We start from the raw sequence: 21455 nt of genomic DNA on the forward strand, positions 1-21455 counted from the left end.
TCGCATAGCTGTCGCGTTCTCCGACTAGACACGAATGTGAGCGATAACCTTTATTGCCTCATCAATCACTGTGCCCTTTTCTCGCTGCCATTCAATTTCGTAAATGCGAATTTCAGCTCGCAGAGTCTTTTGACTAATTTATTACGGTGGATATTCGTTCGTCTCGCATTTACGCGTGCATAACTTTCAAGGGAATATAATCTGCGATATTAAACTCGATGTTATTGTAGTCGACGCAGCGGACCGTGCATTTTTGTAATAAATATCTGTTTTAATACCTGTTGTTTGAAAGGAAATCCTTTTAGAAAGGTTTTCATTACTTCGACGCTGTCTCCGTTCTCTCTTCGACCATTAAAAATTATACGTTATACAAATTAAGTTATATTCGCTTTTTATTCTGTACAATTTTTATGTGTGTCGATTTTATTTGTCTCTGGATACAGTTTTGTCTTAATTTTCTTCTTACTTCCACCAACAATTCCTTCACTTTATTGTATCCATAGTTAAATTACTTCAATAAAGGATCATAGTGTTATATTTTCTTTTATAGAATTACATAGTTACGAAATCCTGTTTTATTTATTCGCGCGTTGCTCTAGAAAAAATACGTGACGCGTCCGATCTCTAATAGTAACGTCAGCAGACTCGCGAGTTTCCACGAGCTCGAGGAGACGTATTGCGAGCATTTCGAAGCGGACAGGAAGTTCATTTCAGTTGGCAAAAGACGAAAGCCGTCCACCATTTCCAACAAACATATATACCAGGGTTCTCCACTTGTCTCCACAATTTTCCGCGTGACGTACCCCGATTTCCTTTCGGCTTTGTTTCCCTTCGTGGCTGTTCCATGAAAGATTTACTCTGCTTAACCCTTTTCGCTCATATGCCTTCTCTCACGTCACGGTCGCTAGTCGCAAAGCCCCACAGGGACCGATGGGGATTAACGCAAGGTGAACAATTAATTCATTCACTTTTCACTCATCCGTTTAGTTACTTATTCATCACTTCTGCACTTCATCACTGGCTTCGAACTTCTTTTTCATAATTATATATCATTTATAGCACATAAATATTAGATCGGGGAATAAAGTTTCTTCGTATTCTCCCGATAGTTGGGAGTTACCATGTGTTACGTCCCAAGGTGGACGTGTTAAAGATTTGAAGTTTCATTTGACAGATTTTAAAATTGAAGATCAAACGCAGTTTTGAACCTACCAGCATTCACCGGCTTCGGTTCGGGTAATTGAGGATTTATTAAATTCTATGTGGCTTTGATCGTGGAATTGGAACGTAGAAATCGAAGTTGGGCGAACTCTTCAAAAATGATTTGATATTTTGATTCAACTTTAAATAAACAAAATATATTCTGTGTAACAAATTTCAGATTCATTCAGTTTTTGTGATTTGATTATAAATTGTTAGTATTTACCGATACGCAGTTTTCGCTGTCACAGAGTTGTTCTACACGACCGCTTCACGCTTCGGTATGATGTGTGGTGATTTTGTCGTTGATGTATAACAAAAATATCTTCGACTGACTAACACTTTTTAACTTTAACTTCACTAATTATACTCCAGCAGGATAACACACACTGTACTGAACTTTTAATTGATGTACGATGGCGATCGATAGAATTTTTAACATTGACTGAACTGGTCCTGATGAGGAACCATCCCTTTTATAGATTAGCCAATCCATTGTTCTAGGCTTAATCTTCATAAGGTGGCTACATCATCACCAATTCCTTTTAATCGATTTCTTCTTAATCGCATTCTTCTTAGTCACTTTCTTTTATCATTCCCTTGGCTGCATCATATTAATCTGCGCATCTCATAGATCGAGGAGCAATTCATCGCTCATCGATTCTTCTTAGTCAGTTTCTTCTTAACTGTGTGGATTGAATCTTTTATCATCCTCTTGGCTGGATCATATTACTCTGCGCATCTCATAGATCGAGGAACAATCCATCGCTCATCGATTCTTCTGAAAAATCTTCGCAGTCTTCAACGAAGATTCGCACACAATTTATATTTGAAAATGACTCGATCATTTAATCAAATAAATTTCGCTACACTTTTAATTCGTTCAATGAAGATTGAAGAGAGGCCTGCGAAAATCAAGCTTTTCGCCCAGAAATCACAGAAGTTCTACAGTCACGGGATTATGGTTTTACCTCAAAAATGGCAAAAGGTGGTCGATCAAAACGGCACATATACTTGATTTAATAAACTTCATTTAAAATATGGAATTAGCTTGGTTCATTTCTGCATTGAAATACGACGAAACTTTTTCTTCAAACCAACATATCATAAAATAAATTTCTTTTCCGAGGGCGTTGTATTTCTACTCAGTAGATTTTCTAACAAACTCGGCAATGAACTCGACGCGATTTTCATTTTATTTTATTATAGTGTTTCCAGGAAAAATGATTATGTTAGTTACTGCACAACAATCGTATTACCTACTTCCATATCATGTTTATCGTGCAATACATTTTTTTTCAAGAGGGCATTGTATTATTCTGTCCTCCAACCTATGCTATTTTTATCAGGGCTCGAGGCATAAATAACTTCCCTCGCAAACGCGGAACAATACGTAAACAGTAATCGAACAACAAGAAGTTACGCAAGAAATTAACATTTTCATCAACCCACACATTTCGTATTCATACATCTACATCTAAATTGACAAAAAAGCTACTGCTATACAACATGATTCCACCAGATCCGAAATGGCCGTCAGGTAATTAGTTTTTCTATGCGCGGCACACTCGTCATCCTCAACAGCGCGGGAGTTATTACCATTTTATTCGAATTCGTCACGACCCCTATGCATACATAATCAAGCATTATAGCATTACAAAAACAGATACGTCTGTCGCGGACATTTAATCCTAAAGTGTACAATGAAAGCTAAAGGTGCAATCACTCGGTCGTTTCATTTAAAATCAGTTTATGGTTGTTCGTTAAAACATATCCCGAGATCCAAGCGAACAAGAAACTGGCAAATGTGAAGCGAAAAAGTAAAAGCCTCGAACCTTCGCATTTTATTGTTCATGTCGCAGTTGTAAAGAGGGATTTCAGAGATTCTCTTAATATATTTCTCATGAAAGATTTCAGGCTTTCACGATTCGCAACATCATACAGTTCTCGCCGTCGAGACTTTCGAGTGTAAGCCGTGTCCCACTGCAATTAAGCTCCCAACGTTTCGCAAGCATTGCACTCGCTTCATCAGTAAACAGCGGGTCTTTATGCAGAATAAAAGTTTCCCACCTGAATTGCGACAAACTGGAGTGAGATAGAAATTTATTTTTAATATAACACATTACTTATCTACCGGCAACTATTTCATCATGTTCGAAAGTCTACGATCCATACGGTAATTCCAACTGTGCACCAACAAGTCGAATTACGATGCGAATTACTCGCTAATTGAAAGGATACTTTTAATTGGTTTCATGAACAATGGGTTCGCTGGCAATGGTGTGGCTGCGAGAAGTATAATACAGGGTGAACTAGATTCGAGTTTCTTGAATAAACGAGACCTTCAGTCCACAATTACGTTTTATACCGAAAATTTAAAAAAAAGTGAAATGCAAGACAGATTCATAGACATATAGAGATAGACTGCGCCGTCTTATGGGCGAGTTGAAGCCCACAATGGCGGCGCGCGGTACAAAGAGTGAGAGAGAGAGCATTAGCCGGGGTCCATAGCGCTCTCTTTCTATATGATGTGTCGACACATCAATTAGAAAGAGAGCGCTATGGACCCCGGCTAATGCTCTCTTTCTCTCGCACGCCGCCATTGTGGGCTTCAGCGCTTCGTTCAGGCCGCGCAGTCTATCTCTATATGTCTATGGACAGATTAGTCCCCACTCCCAGCGAACAATTTTAAGGAACCTGCGTCAGAATCCTTGAAATCCACGCAAAGATTCGCAGTTTGCCGTTAATGGGTAGAAGCACAAAGCAGGGTTCTAGATTCGAGTTCTTTGACCTCGGTCCTCGCATCATTCAATTTTTCGCCAGCGGGTAAGCAACGGTGCGAAGGGGCTCTCGAGAATGACAAAGAAATACGTGCGCAGCTCTAGCACGAACTCTCTCTCTCTCTCTCTCTCTCTCGGACTCTTTTTTTCTTTTCCGAGGGAACCGGTCGATATCTGTGTCTGCGAGATCTCGTGGTGGAAGCACTGACAGAGATTTCCAACGGGCCTTTTTTTCTATTTCAGCTTGGCGTCGCAGCTTTCTGGCATGGAGGCCGAAGACGACACGAGCAACGAACGAGTGGCCACTTACAAAGTCGGCATGCTAGGTGCGTCGGGGGTTGGCAAGACCGCCCTCACCGCTCAATTCACCACCAGCGATTACATTTGCGCTTATGACACTTCCCTCGGTGAGTCGGAACACATTTATTTCTCCTTTCGATTCGCGAGCGACGTCTTTCAACCATTCCTTTAACCCTTCTATAGCCAACCGGGTACCCATTTAGTGGATTTCTTTCAACAGCTTGTTAATGTTCCTGCGGACATATTACAGTAATTCTTCAATCGGTGTCCAACAGCCGTGTTCTGCACGGACGGCGGTGGTGTAGTAGACACTATTTTTTTTATGACTGCGTCTACCGCGTCGACTGCGCCGAGACTTCAATCGAAAAGCCGAACATAGAGAAGGACAGAATGAAATACGGATCGCGTGGCCGAAGACGAAATCTGTGTCAAAATCAAAGAACTTTCGATAGAAATGAGATAGAGCGGTGAAATTTTTTTTAAATGAAAGCTGAAACTTTAAGAATATGGGATAATTATGGAGATTTTGGTACGAACGGTTTTTAACCTTGAAAGAATTCGTTATACTTGCACAATTTCAAGACAATTGTGGTTTTTCCGATACCACGCGCGGGAAAAATTTTTTTTTAGCATGCGACACATCATTTCCCGTAGATTTGTTCACGCTGATTTTAAGTAAACGTTCAAATACTTCATTATGATTATTTTTAATGTGTTTGATATATGAGAATGCAATATTCCTTCAAACTAGTGGATTAACTAAATCATTTCAACGAAAAAATGATTTCATAAGTTGTTGTGCACAAAAATCGATTTCTTGCAAAATCCTGAGGTCGTAGACAAATTTTGAAACCAGATTTGAAATCAGCGTGAAAAAATCTACGGGATATGATGTGTCGCATGTTTAAAAAGAATTGTTTCCGCGCATGGTATTGGAGAAACCACCATTTTCTTGAAATTGTGCAAGTTTAATGAATTCTTTCAAGGTTAAAAACCTTCGTACCACAATCTTCATAATTATCCCATATTCTGCAAAGTTCTTTGATTTTAACACAGATTTCGTCGGTTTGGCCCATAGTGCGCCGTCGTCGGCACAGTTTAAAGTTTAAAGGCCCGCGAGTTCTCACAATGTAATGGTAATGATAGAATTGTTTATTTTCAATTATTTTTTTATAGGACTTTCACCGACTTATTTCTGGAATTTTTCTTATTAAAATGACACCAAACACAATATAATTTCAACTGTATTTAATGGTTTAATTGACGATGAAATTTTCGAACGCAACGAAGAACAGCGTATGGGGAAGAAAGAGACGCGGACAGTCGCTATCGCTGGCACAGTTGAAAGGCTGGCGTTATCGCTGTCCTTCCTTGCGCCCGAAATTTTCACCGTCGATTAAACTACATATACAGTTGAAATTATATCGTGTTTGGTGTCGTTTTAATCAGAGAAATGCCAGAAATAAATTAGTGAAAGTCCCATAAAAAAATAATGAAAATTAAGAAGTTTGAACATTCGAGTCAATGTTGTGTCAATGTCGTCAATGTCGAGTCAAGTTTATTATAAACAATGCAGTATAGAACAAAAAGCACATAAGTTTGTTTAATTGTCGAGTAAAATCGGCTCGGCATGAAACGCGTTAAAACACCAATTGCTAAATAATTCTACTTTTTCTAGCACAAATTGGCAATGTATCACTGCAAAGTGTAAATCTACAGTCTAAACATCCCGGCCTAGACATTTCACGATCGTCAAAGCGTCGAGTTTACCACCTTTCACTGCCGTCACACCCCCGTCAATTGCTCGGCTCCCTACCCCCTCTTTTGTCACGCGGAATTGCCAATTTCGAAAGTGCAAATGGACCTCGGGAATCCGTTTCGCAGCTGTTTTATTTGCTTTGAAATTTAGACGGGCCGGAAGCAAAACGGCCGTCTCCGAACTTCTGTCGTAAATTAAATGAAATTCTGCTTTTACCGTGAAACTCTCCATTTATGTGTACCTCCACCGCTAACGAAATCTTTTCTCAGCGTTTCCCAGGCTGATTCGATTATCTCGGAACTTTCCGTCGTTGTTATATTACACCGCAAATATCCTTCTATTTATAGAAAAATCAATCCGAATTATTTCATACTTTTCGGAGCATTTTTTTCGAAGTCGGTTTAATTTTTTTAAATTGAGAACGAAACAAATTTTGTTCCCTACACTTGAGATTATAATAAGACCGCTCTGATTAAATCGATTCCATCGCATTTTACTAAGAAATGCACAGAATATAATTACACTCGTGAAATTGTTATCGACGGTGATTCAACTCCAGCTGCTTTCACCGTCGCTCGCTAATTAATATGGAATGCCTCTGTAAAGTTTCCAACCTGATAAATTACGATTCTTCCCCACGAACCGAACGTGTTGCGAGCTACTGAAATAATTTCCTGCGGAACGAAGGTAGATTTCCTGTCAGGTCAAATTCAACAGTTTCGAGATTTCACGAACATCCGTCGAAGTTTATTCTCGTATTACGAGTGTTAGGGAATACTTGATAACGCTGTTAGGTTTGACAGCTGAAAAATGGTACAGTGATCGCTCAAATACATAGTTTCATTTGAATGAAATAGAACCATTAGTAGAAGAATACAATTATATCCAGTATTTGATTTACTTAATTAAAAATATCAGAACTTAAATACTGTATTTTGCATTGGTATACAGTACTATTTGTTCACGTCGAAACAAACTGAAAATTCTTTTGCGTCTGTTTCTTCAAATATTTATTACAGTTTCTCGTGGCATTGTTCAATCCAGGATTTGCCTTCCGAGACGATACTAGTTAAAGATTGCATACCCGTGGCGCACAGTTCCCAAGAGGCATTGCAGTTGTTTTTTCTCTCTCGGAATTTACATATTTTTCAAGCAAAATTAAAGAAACCGGAAACTTCTAACAATTTCAGAATCGGTGGAAATCCATGACACGACAGACGGATCAGGATGAAACAGTTTCGAGCGGAGACATTTATAATTTAAAAAACACGATTATCAATGTAATTTTGTCCTGTCATCGATATTATTGGTCACCTCGAAACCAAAATGAAACTCGTGTCAGCGATACTGGTTAACGGTGACCAAACAAATTATTTTCAAAAACAATTCTCTCATCAATAATAGTTATCAGTAATCAGAAATTAATTCCACCGTCGATAATAGTTATCAACCCCTTGCAGTGCCAAAATGTAAACGAAATGAACTGTTATTGAAACATGAAATATAGCAATGCAGTAACATTGAACCAGACTCGCGATGAAAATTCTGAACACAATTTGGCGAATACAAATACGTATGTTATTAATTTCTTCTAAAACGAAATGTCGATTTCGGTGTTTTTAATATAAAAACGTGGACCACAACATTGACCTTGATCCTTCTTTTAAGGTCGAACATTTTTCATTATTCGGTTAAAGATCACACAGCAAAATTTTAGTCATTCGTAATGACTATTTTCGTGACCATAAATATTGAAATTTAATAAAAAATACCCGACTTCAATTTGAATAAAAAATCGCATTTTTCTAATGATCTTTTTTGGGGAAATGTCGAAAACTACAAGCTCGCTGAAGTTTTCGAATAATACACCACGGTCTTTAGTTGGTGCCACCCCGTTAAGTATCCTTCGATGGATCGTGGACCAATGATTAGCGAGGTGTGCATATTTCAACGTCTTGAAGCGTGCTTGGACGCGGAAGGTTGGTTCGCTAATTAGTGTACACTGGCGAAGTACGTTTCAAGGTACTGAAATATGCATATCGCAGCAGGACTGTAAACTGTTTCAGGTCAGGGTTCAAACGGGAACAATTAAACGTTGGCCGGGAAAGGTTGCGTCTGTGACTACAATATTGTCTGACTCACCTTTATTCCTCGTATTAAATAATAAATTATCTTACGTGCAGTTATCGTTAAATGATTTTATGGATTTCGTACTAGACTTTAAGCAAAATAAAAATTGTTCGCACGAATTCCTTTCACAATTGAGGTTTGGCCTATTATTTCTATGCACATTTTTGTTATAAACACATAAAATCCGCGGTTTATCTACGCCAAAAACGAGCAGACTGTAGTGGGTCATTTTGACTTTTATGGTAGTTGTTATTCTGCTAGTTAATGCGCGTAAAGTCTTCGTAATACTGCTCTATATCATCAGGAACTCGGTTGTAGTTCTCTTTGACGGTGCTTTTTTATGAATTAACCGCGAGACACGAGAGTTTCCGAGTAATTATCGCAAAAATGTTGCACGAGGATGCGAACTTTTAAACTTGCTTCTTTTTCGTCAATTTTCGTGCGGTCAATTTATGGTAATATACTCCACTTGAGTTTTTCATCGGTCCGGGTCGACCCATATCTTAGTATTTATTTATTTCATGGTTTATTTTAATGTGGTCGCATTAACAGCTAGGTCATTAGCGACCACATGGTTTAGAATCAGATATGTCTTACATTTTACTTGTGGAGATAGTTACAGTTATTGTATACATTGATGGGGGACAGCAAAAATAACAGTTTATATAAATCTATAGATTTAAAAAAAAGAAGTACGTTTACAATGTTATCCTCGAACCCATATCTTGTCTGGTCTTCGGGACCCATAATCGTTTTGTGCATTGTGGAAAATTAAATTTGAAATGAACGGTTCTCTGGAAACTAAACTGCATACAAAATAAGTGAAGAAGTCGTGCAAAATTAGAAGAAGAAACAAGAAATAAGAACATTGGAAAGAAATGTACCCGATCAAAATATTTACAACCAGCACAGTCAGGGAAACTACACCCACACAGTTCACAAAAATTACGACGCAGTGCAAAGCCCAAGCTTTTTTTTTCATCTAATGAATTCTTTATCCCAATCACATCTCCATTCATTCCAACAACGCCAATGTTTCCAAATCCCCTGATTTCAACGATAGCTCTGTACAACATCTAGACGTCGCGTCGCACCCCAACGAAACTGAACGAATTTACCTGTCGTGAAATATACAGGGTGTCCCAAAATTCGTGAACTTCCCGAAAGGGGGTGGTTCCTGAGACCATTTCAAGCGACATTTTCCTTTGCAAAAATGTTATCCGCGGCTTTGTTTACGAGTTATTAACGAAAAACACGGACCAATCAGAGCGCGACCTAGACGCGAGTTGGCACAGTCGGCCAATAGACAGTTGGCGCGCCATGACTACTGTGCCAACTCGCGTCTAGGTCGCGCTCTGATTGGTCCGTGGTTTTTCGTTAATAACTCCTAAACAAAGCCGCGGATAACATTTTTGCAAAGGAAAATGTCGCTTGAAATGGTCTCAGGAACCACCCCCCTTCGGAAAATTCACGAATTTTGGGACACCCTGTATAGACGACTCGAGTTTTATGGTACAAAGAGTCTGCAGCTTACAAAAGCACCCACCCATGCAAATTACAATCAATGCACCGCTGTGACTCGTCCACGAACAAGCGATCGCTTGTAGATTATGATGTCGTTTAAATCGGATGTAGTATGAATCATAAAATCACGCTGATTACGGCTTATTATAGTCGAGTAATTCCTTCCACACACATTTAGGAGCTTTTCATCCCCTGAAAGAATCAGGAAACCTATCAAGCATGATTCCGGGGGTGTTCTTGGAGAAAATTGACGTTCGTTGTTCGTGAAGTTTAATGACGTAATAGGTGGAATTATGTGTGTATGTATGTTACATGATTGCGTGAGTGGACGAAAATTTGACCTCCGTTCGTCATTTACGACGAGTTTGCCTCCGGAAATACATTTAAACCTCGGTTTTATCACCAGGTTGCCCTATGAGTCATCATTTCAAATGTAAGATATTTGATCGCAGCGTAAAGTGGATGAAGAAAATGGTTCTGTAATTGTTAACTGTAGAATATGCTGCATTGTGCTAAAATACAGGGCGAGTCTCGTAACATGATGATCTGTTTTTTATTATTTCGCTTTTTCAATCGAGATACGAGGTTCGCCTTCAGTTTTTTAAATGGAATGTCTAATATTTTTTCTCGCGAATTCGGATAAATTATGAAATTCTGCGTAGTAAAGTATACTTACATAAAGGACTTTTAAAAACATTTTATAAAAGAAAATTTTAAAACCGACTGCGAAAAAACGCGCTAATGACATAATTTCCTTATTTAATTTATGTGAATACACGCGAACTTAAATAAAATACAATCTTTTCGGAGGCGGCGCAAAATTGAACATTGTCCAAATGACAAATGTTGCTGATTATGATTTCATTGAAATATGATGGACTTGAAAATCAGTAGGTGGAAAGAGAAGATACATTAATATGTGAAAGCATGTAGAAGAATTTAAGGATTTTCGTAATTTCCAGTGTCGAAAATTTTCAATTTTGCGCCGCCTCCGAAAAGATTATTGTATTTAAGTTCGCGTGTATTCACACATAAATTAAATGGAAATTATTTCACACTTTTTAGTGCATTTTTTAGTGCGTTTTTTCGAAGTCGGTTTAATTTTCTTTTATAAAATTTTTTTAGTGGAACAAGCAGAATTTGTAGAACACCGTATGATGGATTTTCGGTCTTATTGCTTATTTGCAATAAAAACCGCAAAGAATGAAAAATGCAAAATTTTTTTCAACGGACCAATCGGGAGACATCCCCTACAAAATGCAAAAGGTTTCGTTCCGATTGGTCCATCCATCTCGGCGTAATCGGTGAACATACATAGGAAAAAAGCGAAAAAAAGGCACATACAGATCGAATTGAGTAACTTCCTCCTTTTTCGAAGTCGGTTAAGAACAATATTTACACATTTAAGTATTGTATGAGGTATTACATCAACTTCACGCAGAATGGAATTATCCTAGGTCGGAAGAAATCCGACTGAAAGGGTGAACTCGTTAATTTTTAACAGTCTCCACTCATGTTTACTTGTGCCAATGCTTCACGGTGGATCAAAATCGACCCAGCACCGCGCGACTCGCGTCGAATTCAACATTTCCTTCCACCCACATCTTGTACTTTGAAAAGTTTGAAATTTTTTAGTGAATTCGACGAGCCGTATCTTTAAATGTTAGAAACAATGCCGGTGTAACATGAGAAACGTTCGCGAAATGAAGCACAGAACTCTTCCCGCGGTTGATTTTCTGGTTCTTGGCGTCTGGGAACAATGAAAGAACTCGCCGCACGTTCTAATTAGAATATTGGATGAACGTCCGTGAGCCGACGTGAAAAAAATATCTGAAAAAAATGCCCCGGAGCTTCCTCGTACGTATCCACGTAGCTATAGCGTGACGTTCGTAAACCGGAAAGGGTCAGGAGTCTTTCGATTAAGCACAAATACACGGTCACTCGCTTCGTTAACTGCCACCCCCATTCCCCGAAGATCCTCTTTCTGCACGGTGCTCGTCGTTACGCGGTGGCAACAACGAAATTGGCATTAATTCCCTGCCCGGGGAGATCATTTTCATTATCTCCAATGAAAATACGCCCGGCATCCGTCATAGTTAGCCGCGAAATTCATAATGGACGGCCTCGTTGTCTGCGAACAATAAAACAACTTGTTACGCTTTTAATTCTGACTGCGAAACATTTGTATTCCTGCTCTATAACACTTCGACTAACGACCAATTATCCACAAAAACTCCATGAAACTGGGAGTCATTTACTCAACCATTATTTTTATACAGATTTTTATATGTATAGACACATTTCAGAATTCACCAAACTCCGCAAAATCTTTTATCATCATTTTTCGCTGCATTTCTAGCTAACTCATTATGATTAGCTACTATAGTGTCTCAACTTTTTAATAAATTTTTATTATCGCTTTTGTGGAACATCGTTTGAAATTTTGCCAAAATTATTTAGTTCATTTTCAATGAAACTCATTACCCAATAATTTAGACAGTATGATAGAAAAAAAATAATACAGAAATTTCTGGGACACGGTTATTATACATATTTCGTCGGAGGAGCAACTTGATTAACAACCTAACAGCCTCAGAAATCGTTGAAAATCGAGGTAATTCATTCAACCCCTTCATTGACAGTCGAGTACCATCTTTCAATTTGCCTTGAAAGTAACGACGTGTTCGGCTTTCAGTTTTATATAATTTTTGTGCGACGCGACACTCGGAGTGCTAATTATAAAATACTATCGCAGCTTTTCCTCAGCTGAAAATCACTGAAATAATGTAATTCAATACGCGACTGCTGTCTAAAATAGCGAGGCGATTTTAAAGTGCCAATTAAATCTTGCGCGCCCACTTTTTCAGCATCGTATTTCTGAAAAGTTTGGTACGCGACGTAAGACCAATTAACAGCATAATTTGATATCTTTTAAAATTTCCCCGAGTTTGTGAATGAAAAACCGTGGTTCTGTAAACGAATACAACTTTTCAGTGAAAAAGATTGCGATAATATGCGTATTATTAACACGTATGTACAATAGGAAATCACTGATCGAACCTGTGCGCCGATATCATCACACATTTAGTACGATAGGAAACATCGTTTTTCAGTTCGGAGATTCAAAGCGGATTGTTTTTAAATGTATTTATCGAATCATCGAACCTTACTATTGAATGTGAACATAGCTGCAGGATTTATTAAAATAGAAACTCATCAGCTTGATCTGATGCATTTCATGCAGAGTTGGGCATTAATCGATTAAAATTTTAATCATAATTGATTGATTAATGTGTACGATTAAAAAAAGAAATCGTCGCGAAAAATCCCGAAAAACCCGATAAGAATGATTAGCTGAACAACAACGTCTGACGTGCGGTAAAAATGATTAATTTAAACTTTACCACTCGCCTGCTATCATCTCGTATACAGGGTGAGTCACCTAACGTTACCACCTCAAATATCTTTGTTGTTTTTAGAGATACGTCAAATGTCTGAAGGACAAAGTTGAATGGCAAAATGGGGCTCATACGATACCAAAAAGATGTTTGTTTTCACGTAACTTTTTTTAGAGATATGAAGGTCACCTTCATATTTTTAAATGGAATGTCCTATTTTTTATACCATAGATCGATAGAGTGTGAAATTCTGAGTTTAAAACTATTGACCTCCATATGTGCTAAACCCAATAGTTAACGAGATATTAACCAAAGAAAAAAGAAAATTGAGATATTATTCAAAGAAAAAAGAAAATTGTTTCTAATATCTCGTTAACTATTGATATTTAGAATTCGATAGTCTACCGATCTACGGTACAAAAAATAGGACATTCCATTAAAAAGAAATGAAGGTGACCTTGATATCTCTAAAAAGAATTACATAAAAACAAACATTTTTTCTGGTATTGTACGTGAGCCCCATTTTACCGTTCAACTTTGTCCTGCAAACATTTGACGTATCTTTAAAAACAACAAAGATATTTGTGGCGGCAACGTTGGGTGACTCGCTCTGTGTAATTTAAACTTCTTTTCTCCCTGTTTTCATCTGAGAAGTTGTTTCTGAAGTTATGCAGGCAGTCCCGTGTTTACATGGTAAATACGTACGTACAGAGCGTACAACGTGAGGCATTCGAAATTAATGAAAAACATTTTATTAACGTTGCACGCGTTGCTTCGCAAACAATTCGACCGACGCATTGCAAGCCAGCGAACCTTTGTGTCATCTGGCGTTCCCTTAATTACGTTTCCTCTGCGCAACAATCGCATGTACAATTACTTACGTGATTTTAATTAACCATTCATTTTCATTTCGAGACGCTGCTTTTACAAGCTCCCGGGCCAAGGATTAATCCGTTCGTTAGTCTACAGCGTCCAATCAAGGTCCCGATCGCGGTCCAGCGAAATTAAAATTCACGGTTACGTGCACGGTATATTAATCCTCGTGTAACGCAGCTTCCTCAAGTATGAACGAAAGCATAAATTGTACACTGAAGGAGAGGATTTGAAAAATATATATCATTCATCTTTTCTTGCTTTTCTAACATTCTTTTCATTTGATGCTTCGTCTCTCTACAATATCCGACATTTCATGTTTTAATCTCGAGTCTTGCAGAGCCAGATTGTACAGCAGACGGTTAAAATAACTAACAATTGATATTTCAATGTCCTCTTTCATCCTTCTGCTGGTTTCCTAATATTCTTCTTCTTTGCATCACTGTCCAACATTTCCGTGCAATTTCCTCATGTTAAAACATTAGATTGCTAACAAAGCGATCCAGATCCCGTTCAGTGTCCACCGGTGTAGGCGTTACTGCCCACGCCAGAAAATTATGGCCAGCGTCAACGATTTTCGTTACCTTTGTCTCTCTACAATAATAAAGTTCTTTGGCAATTTCGCTACCGTCTACGTTTACTGTTACAATGTGTTATTGAAAAATGATTTAACTCTCGTCCATTCCTCGGGCAGTGTATGTATAAAATTAATTAGACTATCCTCGAGCAAACGACGAGATCGTGAACGTGTGAACGTGACATTGATCTTGAAAGATTTGAATTCATTGAAGGTAAACACGTTGCTGAAATCTTTGTTGCAGATGACGAATACGGACAGAAGAGCGTGTCAGTGTTGCTCGACGGCCAAGAAACCGAGCTAGAGATCATCGATCATCCTGCGACTGAGATGTCGGTGAGTATCAATTCCAACAGCGTCCTCGACGTTGGCTTTTGTTGTCGTTCGATCGTGTAAATTTCACTTAGAATCAGTATTACCCGCCGCTGCTTAATTCATGGCTGCCAGGCATTTTTCGGCTCGTTTACCCGTTACAACGTTTGGGATCAGCCGGATTAATTCAAAAGCCGGCTGAATCTCTCCACTGAACGTCGTATTATCTTCTTCCCGATGTTAACTCGCCGGATTACCTCGTAAATTTAATTTCGTCGGAAGAATACGTTTAGTACACCGCAGCACACACGACGTTCGTTTATTTAAAATGTAAATGAGCCGGCTGCGCGAAAGAATTCGGTTCGTTGTGAAAGAATTCAGAAACCTTTAAAACGGCAAATTTGTTGCTAATTAACATGTTAACTACAGCATCTATCGTGTACGAGTGACACACCAAGTTTACCAAGTTTACCAAGTATTTACCAAGTATTTAATGAATTCGCATAAACCGGATTTTGTATTTTTAGAATGCAAAACGGTTGAAATAACATCGACTTTGGCTGTGTTTCCGTTTACGTCCGTGCTCAGGATTGGATGAAATTCTGGGAAAGTAGCTACTTTTTTGACTAAAATGATGATTGTCAGAAGGATTTTTGACAACTCGAAAGAAAATTTGTTATCATTTCAATGTCAGTCCCTACCTTACCGACAAATCTTTTTACTATTTTATGTCCCGCTAGAGTCTAAGTAGGGGTGGCATTAAGAATGATTCAATTATAGATCAGATGTGTGAATTTTTATGGCGCTATGAGGTCAACAGAGCTGGTGATGATCCATTTTTGCAATTAATTAAAGATATTAAATATGTATATTCTGGAAATTAATATAAGATGTTTTCAAAATTCCAATTGTTAAACCAATTAATTGAATATCTACAATGGTAAGATTATGCGATCAGAATTAGTTAGGATTAGGTTGAAGAGGGGCGGAAAGGGCATGCGAAAATACTGGAGTGGTGTCGGTAAGGTAGGGACATTGAAATGGTAAAAATTTATTTTCGAGTCGCCTAAAATCTTTCCAATAATCATCATTTTAGTCAAAAAAGAACCTATTCCCAAAATTTCATCCAATTCTGAGCACGGACGTAAACGGAAACTTCGCTTCGACTTTATTAAATGATTATTGATACCTGACTAAAATGTCTTCGGATCACGTTTGCGTAAAATAGTATCTCTAATTTCTCAAGTGGCGTTCCATTAGTTGTTCCAGTATAGAACGTGAACGACAATGAGTGGAGTCAGAAGAACTTCGTTGAAACTCGCAAATTAAGTTTTTCCGAAACAATGCTGCATAACGATAAATTCTCCAAATTATATTCTCCGAAATTGACGGAAAACTCCACGTGAACAATTTCTACGTTATCGAACTCATTGATTTTTTCTCGGGTGCATTCATCTCGATTATATTATAACAAAACCAACGAACGTTGAAGCACGATATAAATTGCCGATCATGGTTAATTCATAAATTATAATTATAAATATTAACCCTTAGCACACTCGTGTGGTGACTCTGAGACACCACTGAAACTTGCTGTACCATTATTGAAAATACTGTTTACATTATTATAATGAATAATACGTTGGTATCTAACCAATTACTATAAAGCTGTGAGTATTGTATAAGGTATTATATCTTTTTAATGTGTGTCCATAAAATGCAAAAAATCATATACAGGGTTTTCCGTTTATCTGAAAACGGAAATATCTCGTGACGCGCTGAAGTTACGGAAAAGATATGTTTACAAAAATTGTTTGGTACGATGTGTATGTTTTTCAGGACCCGAATGGTAGGGGAGGAAAATGCCATCGTGTTGTGAAAAAAATATACAGGGTCATCCGTTTTTAAACGGCCAAACGTTAACCAGCTGTAGAGGACCCCAAATGGAACAACTTTTACCGCTATCACTTTTTTTGTTTCGGCCTTGATTTCCAGATAATTGCAACAAACCATCATTTTTTGAGTTTACATAAAATTAAATATCTCAGGACTCCAATGATGAATCTTGATGGTTTTTCCTTTGTTTAGTTTAAAATAAGTAGGGGCATCTTTTTTATTGAATAAACTTTTTTGTATGACCTTCGGATCATGGTTTTTTTTGGCGCGGAGCACACCGCCACTTTCCAATTTATTTCTTTCAGGCTCCACGGTGTGCTCGACGCCAAAAAAACCATGATCCGAAGGTCATAAAAAAAAGTTTATTCAATAAAAAAGATGCCCCTACTTATTTTAAACTAAACATTGGAGTCCTGAGATATTTAATATTTTATGTAAACTCAAGAAATGATGGTTTTTCGCAATTATCTGGAAATCAAGGAGCGAAACAAAAAAAGTGATAGGGGTAAAAGTTGTTCCATTTGGAATCCTCTACAGCTGGTTAACGTTTGGCCGTTTAAAAACGGATGACCCTGTATGGTTCCGTTTAAAAATATTAATTTGACTTTGAAATTTCCTCCTTTCGAGTCCTGAAATACATTACATCATATTCATACCGACCAATTTTTGTAAAGAAATTTCAGTGCGTCGCGAGATATTTCCGTTTTCAGATAAACGAAACACCCTGTAGAATTATTCTAGGTTAAATCTAAAACCGAATTCAATCTATTCGATGGCTCGGTGATTCCAGTATTAAACCGAAAGCTAAAAATCTTGAAAGCTGAAGATCCATGGCTCCGAGTGACTTCCGGCCTGAAGTGGCATTCATTTCCTTGTCCCGTCCAGGTGGAGACATTCTGTTCGACGTACAACCCCGACGTTTACGTGGTGGTCTACTCTGTGGTGGACCGACTGAGCCTGAAGGTGGCCGAGGAGACTCTGCTGTATTTGTGGAAGAGCGATTACATGGCCAGCCACGGGGTGATTCTCGTCGGGAACAAGGTCGACCTCGAGCGAAAACGGGAGGTCTCGTCTGTCGGTGAGTAAAGCCTTGTACATACATACAGACTTGCAGACGTTCTGTACGGACGATCCACAGAATCTCAGCTCATTGTCGACGAACTGTTATGTCATGTATTCCATAGAATCCCATAGAATATCGAAACCCCTTATCTAACCCGGCTATTATAACTTTTGGTAATTCCCGTTGAAAAATCAACGGCTGGCTTATTCCTGGAAGTATGCCACTAATTACCACGTTATTATTAGCTCGTTTTCTTGTTTGTTTGTTTGTTTGTTTGTTTGTTTGTCTGTTTATTACCACGCTTATATTAACTTGCGCGCGTTGTTGTATGCGTCAAATCTTTTAATCGAATTTTAAACCTCTTCCCATAATCCAATCTCGCTGAAATTTTGTATACACACTTGCTTCCGATGACAATAAAAGTAGAAAACAAAATATATTTAGAAAACTTAAAAAACCACGCTTATATTAAAATGCCCTAAAAAGGAGAAAATAATGTTTTACCTGGTTCTCCATAAAACACCGAATCCAGTTACATGATTATTAATAATTTTCCCCAAAATTTTCAGCAATTAGTTCAAAATTTCTTCTGTTATAAAATTAGTGTGAGAATACATGGAAAAATTTAAATATAAATTTCGATAAAATCATGACATATTAGTGACTATAAAAATAAAAGCGTGGACCGCTAAACTATATTGACGTAATCTTCGTGGACGCTCCACGCTTTTATTTTTATAGTCACCAATGTCATGATTGTATGTAAATTTATATTAAATTTTTCTACCTATTCCGACACTAATTTTATAACAGAAAATGAACTAATTTGCTGAAAATTTTGGGGAAAAATATTATTAATCATTTAACTGGATTCGATATTTTAAGGAGCACCAGGATAAACATTATTTTCTCCTATTTAGTGCATTTTAATATAAGCGTGGTTTTTAAAAAGTTTTTCTTATATATTTTACTTTTAGTTTCGAGATTATTTTACTATTTAATTTTAGCAATTAATCCTGAAGCCCGTCCGGGATAAAATCACATTGATGCATCCCTTTGGGCTGTCTGTGTACCAAATTTTAGCTTTCTATATTTAGCTTTCTGTGTTTCGAGATTTTTTACCATTACAGCAGAGGATAGAACCTGGCAATTATGAATATAGATAAGTAAACCTGAAATAGGACTAGCTGCAAGGGACGAATATTTTCAGGCTTCCCCATAATCCTGACGCACCGATTCGTGTACAAATTTGCAATTTTGATTCCTAACCAGATTCATCGTTTCTGTTTCGTCCAACTCTCTTCCAACTGCCATTCTAAAAATGTCACAAGCACTGTACACAGATTTGCATGTACGATCCACGGAATCTTAGCACATTGTGGACGAACGGTTACGTCATGTATTCCATAGAACGGCATAGAATATCGCGACCCCTTATCTATACCGGGTATTATGTATTACGTCTCGAGCCTTGTCGGGTTGACCAAGTTGCTACCAACGGCATAACAGGATGTTCGACAGCTACTGCATATAGCTGATATCACACCAGACGATTTCTGGTCACCCAGATACGACTGAACCATCTCTCTGATGCTGCCATAAAGACGGGAATATGTTACATTGACTGGAACTGTGTTCACTTGGCTCTATCGTTCTTTATGAAGAAGATTGTTATTCTTTAAGAATATTTCGTCAAAGTGAATATAAAATCCTTTGAGAATTAGTCTTGGAGTTAAACGAGTAAGTCGGAAAGGTTCAGAGCTTCATAAAAATGTGAGAAAAGTGATTTTACGATTTTCCACGTAAATTCCCGTGTTTGGCAAACGCTCGTTTCTTTGCGAGCCTCTGCTAGAACAAGAAAACTTCGTGTAGCAACACTGCGATCCTGCGATGTCGGGAACCGCAATGTTCAGCAACCGAACTAATGGGACTCGAGTCTGTTACGAACCGTTGCTAAATTTCCGAGCCAATGGAAGACAAAAGACCCGACTAGCCCGCAGATAAGACTTAGTAGAAGACCTAGTATGTGGGTGGATGTTCGCATAAAATGTCTCAACGCGTGCATAAGCCCTTGCCAGTATCTCTCCGGCGACCGTACACTGCCATTTTTCCTTTTGTCGCCATCTTGAACACGTGGCAGACGTCCTATACATTTAATCTTCTCTTGGAATAGGTTTTTTCTCTTTGAAACAGTTAGAGAATCTACCAAGACGAATGAGAAATCTCGTTTCCAATTTCAAGGAACTTAGTGCGAAATGGGCCAGTGGAGTGGGGAGCGCTGGCGCGCGGAGTGGGGATCGCTGAACGCGATGACGTACTATGTACCGAACGTCGCGCGGCGAAGTGTCACGGTTAATATTAAAATTTTTTTCTCCTACACGCACAGTTTTTCTTTTTAAATTTCTTTTTTTAATATTGCATTGTCATCCAGTTCTGAGCTATGTTTAAAGTTTCAAGTCTCTAGCTCATCGGGAAGTGGTTTAAAATTCGATTACAAGATTTGACGCATACAACAACGACAACTCGGCAAGCTAATATAAGCGTGGTAAAACAAATGAATTTTTTCGTCGGAAATTATGCTAGTTTCATAATAAATTCGACAGTGGAACACATCGCAGGGTCGAGAGGACTCATATTTTATTTTCCGCGTATTATTTCGTCCGGTGGAAATTTCGATGTAATTGCGGCGAATGAGGCAATATGAGCACATAATGATGCACTACCGAGGTCTGTTCACTTTCCGATTCCACTTGGCTCCCACGGTTACCCTACATATTGTCGAAATCCGAGCGAACTTATTGCACGACCCAATACCTTCGTTCTATAAAATCGATTTCCGTCGAGAGACCTCTTTCGAGTGGCATTACCCCAAATCTGTCCCGCCTCAATGTCCGTGATTTCACTCCTTTGTTTATACATTTATTATTAGATACGGCTCCTCACCTTGTTTCACTTCGATACGGAAACCAATCGCTACAGAGCGTGGCTAAAAATGGAGGAAGAAATAGCTTCCGGATGAGCGAAGCTTATTTTAGCAAAACCACGAAAACAATGTAGTAAACAAAATTCAATTCGAACAGTAAATTCGGGAAGAATTAACACGATTATCGTGCGATGTTTACGTCGATGAGACCCCATTATTCGTCGTATTAATCCATTAATGACTTTCGTGAAATCGAGTATAGTGCCCAAATTGCAGTACAATTAAGAGTTAACACGAGAATGCATGTTGTTCGTATTATTCAGTTAATGCACCCTTTTATGACAGGAATTAGATGGAAATGAAATCTTGTGGTAAATGTCAGTATCTTGTTATACTCGAATGAATTTTATTAATCCTCGTCCATCCCTCATTTCACGAACCGAGTCTAATAAATCGACTGTGGATGTTCATGCAATTTCCAGCTTTTTATAGACGAATTTTAAGCACGTGGAATGGGATAAAATCCTATTTTTCATGCGAACAGCCTCCGTAGAGATCTAAAACAAACAAAAATCCTACTAAATTCTATCGAATTTTACATTGTAGCACAGGCCTGGCCAACACGCGGCCCGCCGGGCGATTTTACATTTCTATTGAAACTTTTGTTTCTCGTTGTATGTGTACAAAAGATATTAAATAAATGAAAAATTTTGCACGAGT

The 21455-nt window shown here is 38.2% G+C and overlaps 1 protein-coding gene across 2 annotated transcripts in view; it reads left to right on the top strand.

Moving 5' to 3' along the window:
* The window catches only part of LOC143207010 (GTP-binding protein REM 1), a 71042-nt gene that overhangs the window by 47343 nt on the left and 2244 nt on the right, over nucleotides 1-21455 (top strand). For both annotated transcript variants that reach the window (XM_076419986.1, XM_076419985.1), the window contains 3 exons: nucleotides 4224-4387; nucleotides 14786-14877; nucleotides 17635-17827. In XM_076419986.1, coding sequence (XP_076276101.1) covers nucleotides 4224-4387; nucleotides 14786-14877; nucleotides 17635-17827 — 449 coding nt within the window. The remainder of the gene's footprint in view (nucleotides 1-4223; nucleotides 4388-14785; nucleotides 14878-17634; nucleotides 17828-21455) is intronic.

Source organism: Lasioglossum baleicum, chromosome 3, assembly GCF_051020765.1.
Source record: "Lasioglossum baleicum chromosome 3, iyLasBale1, whole genome shotgun sequence".
Lineage (NCBI taxonomy): Eukaryota > Metazoa > Arthropoda > Insecta > Hymenoptera > Halictidae > Lasioglossum > Lasioglossum baleicum.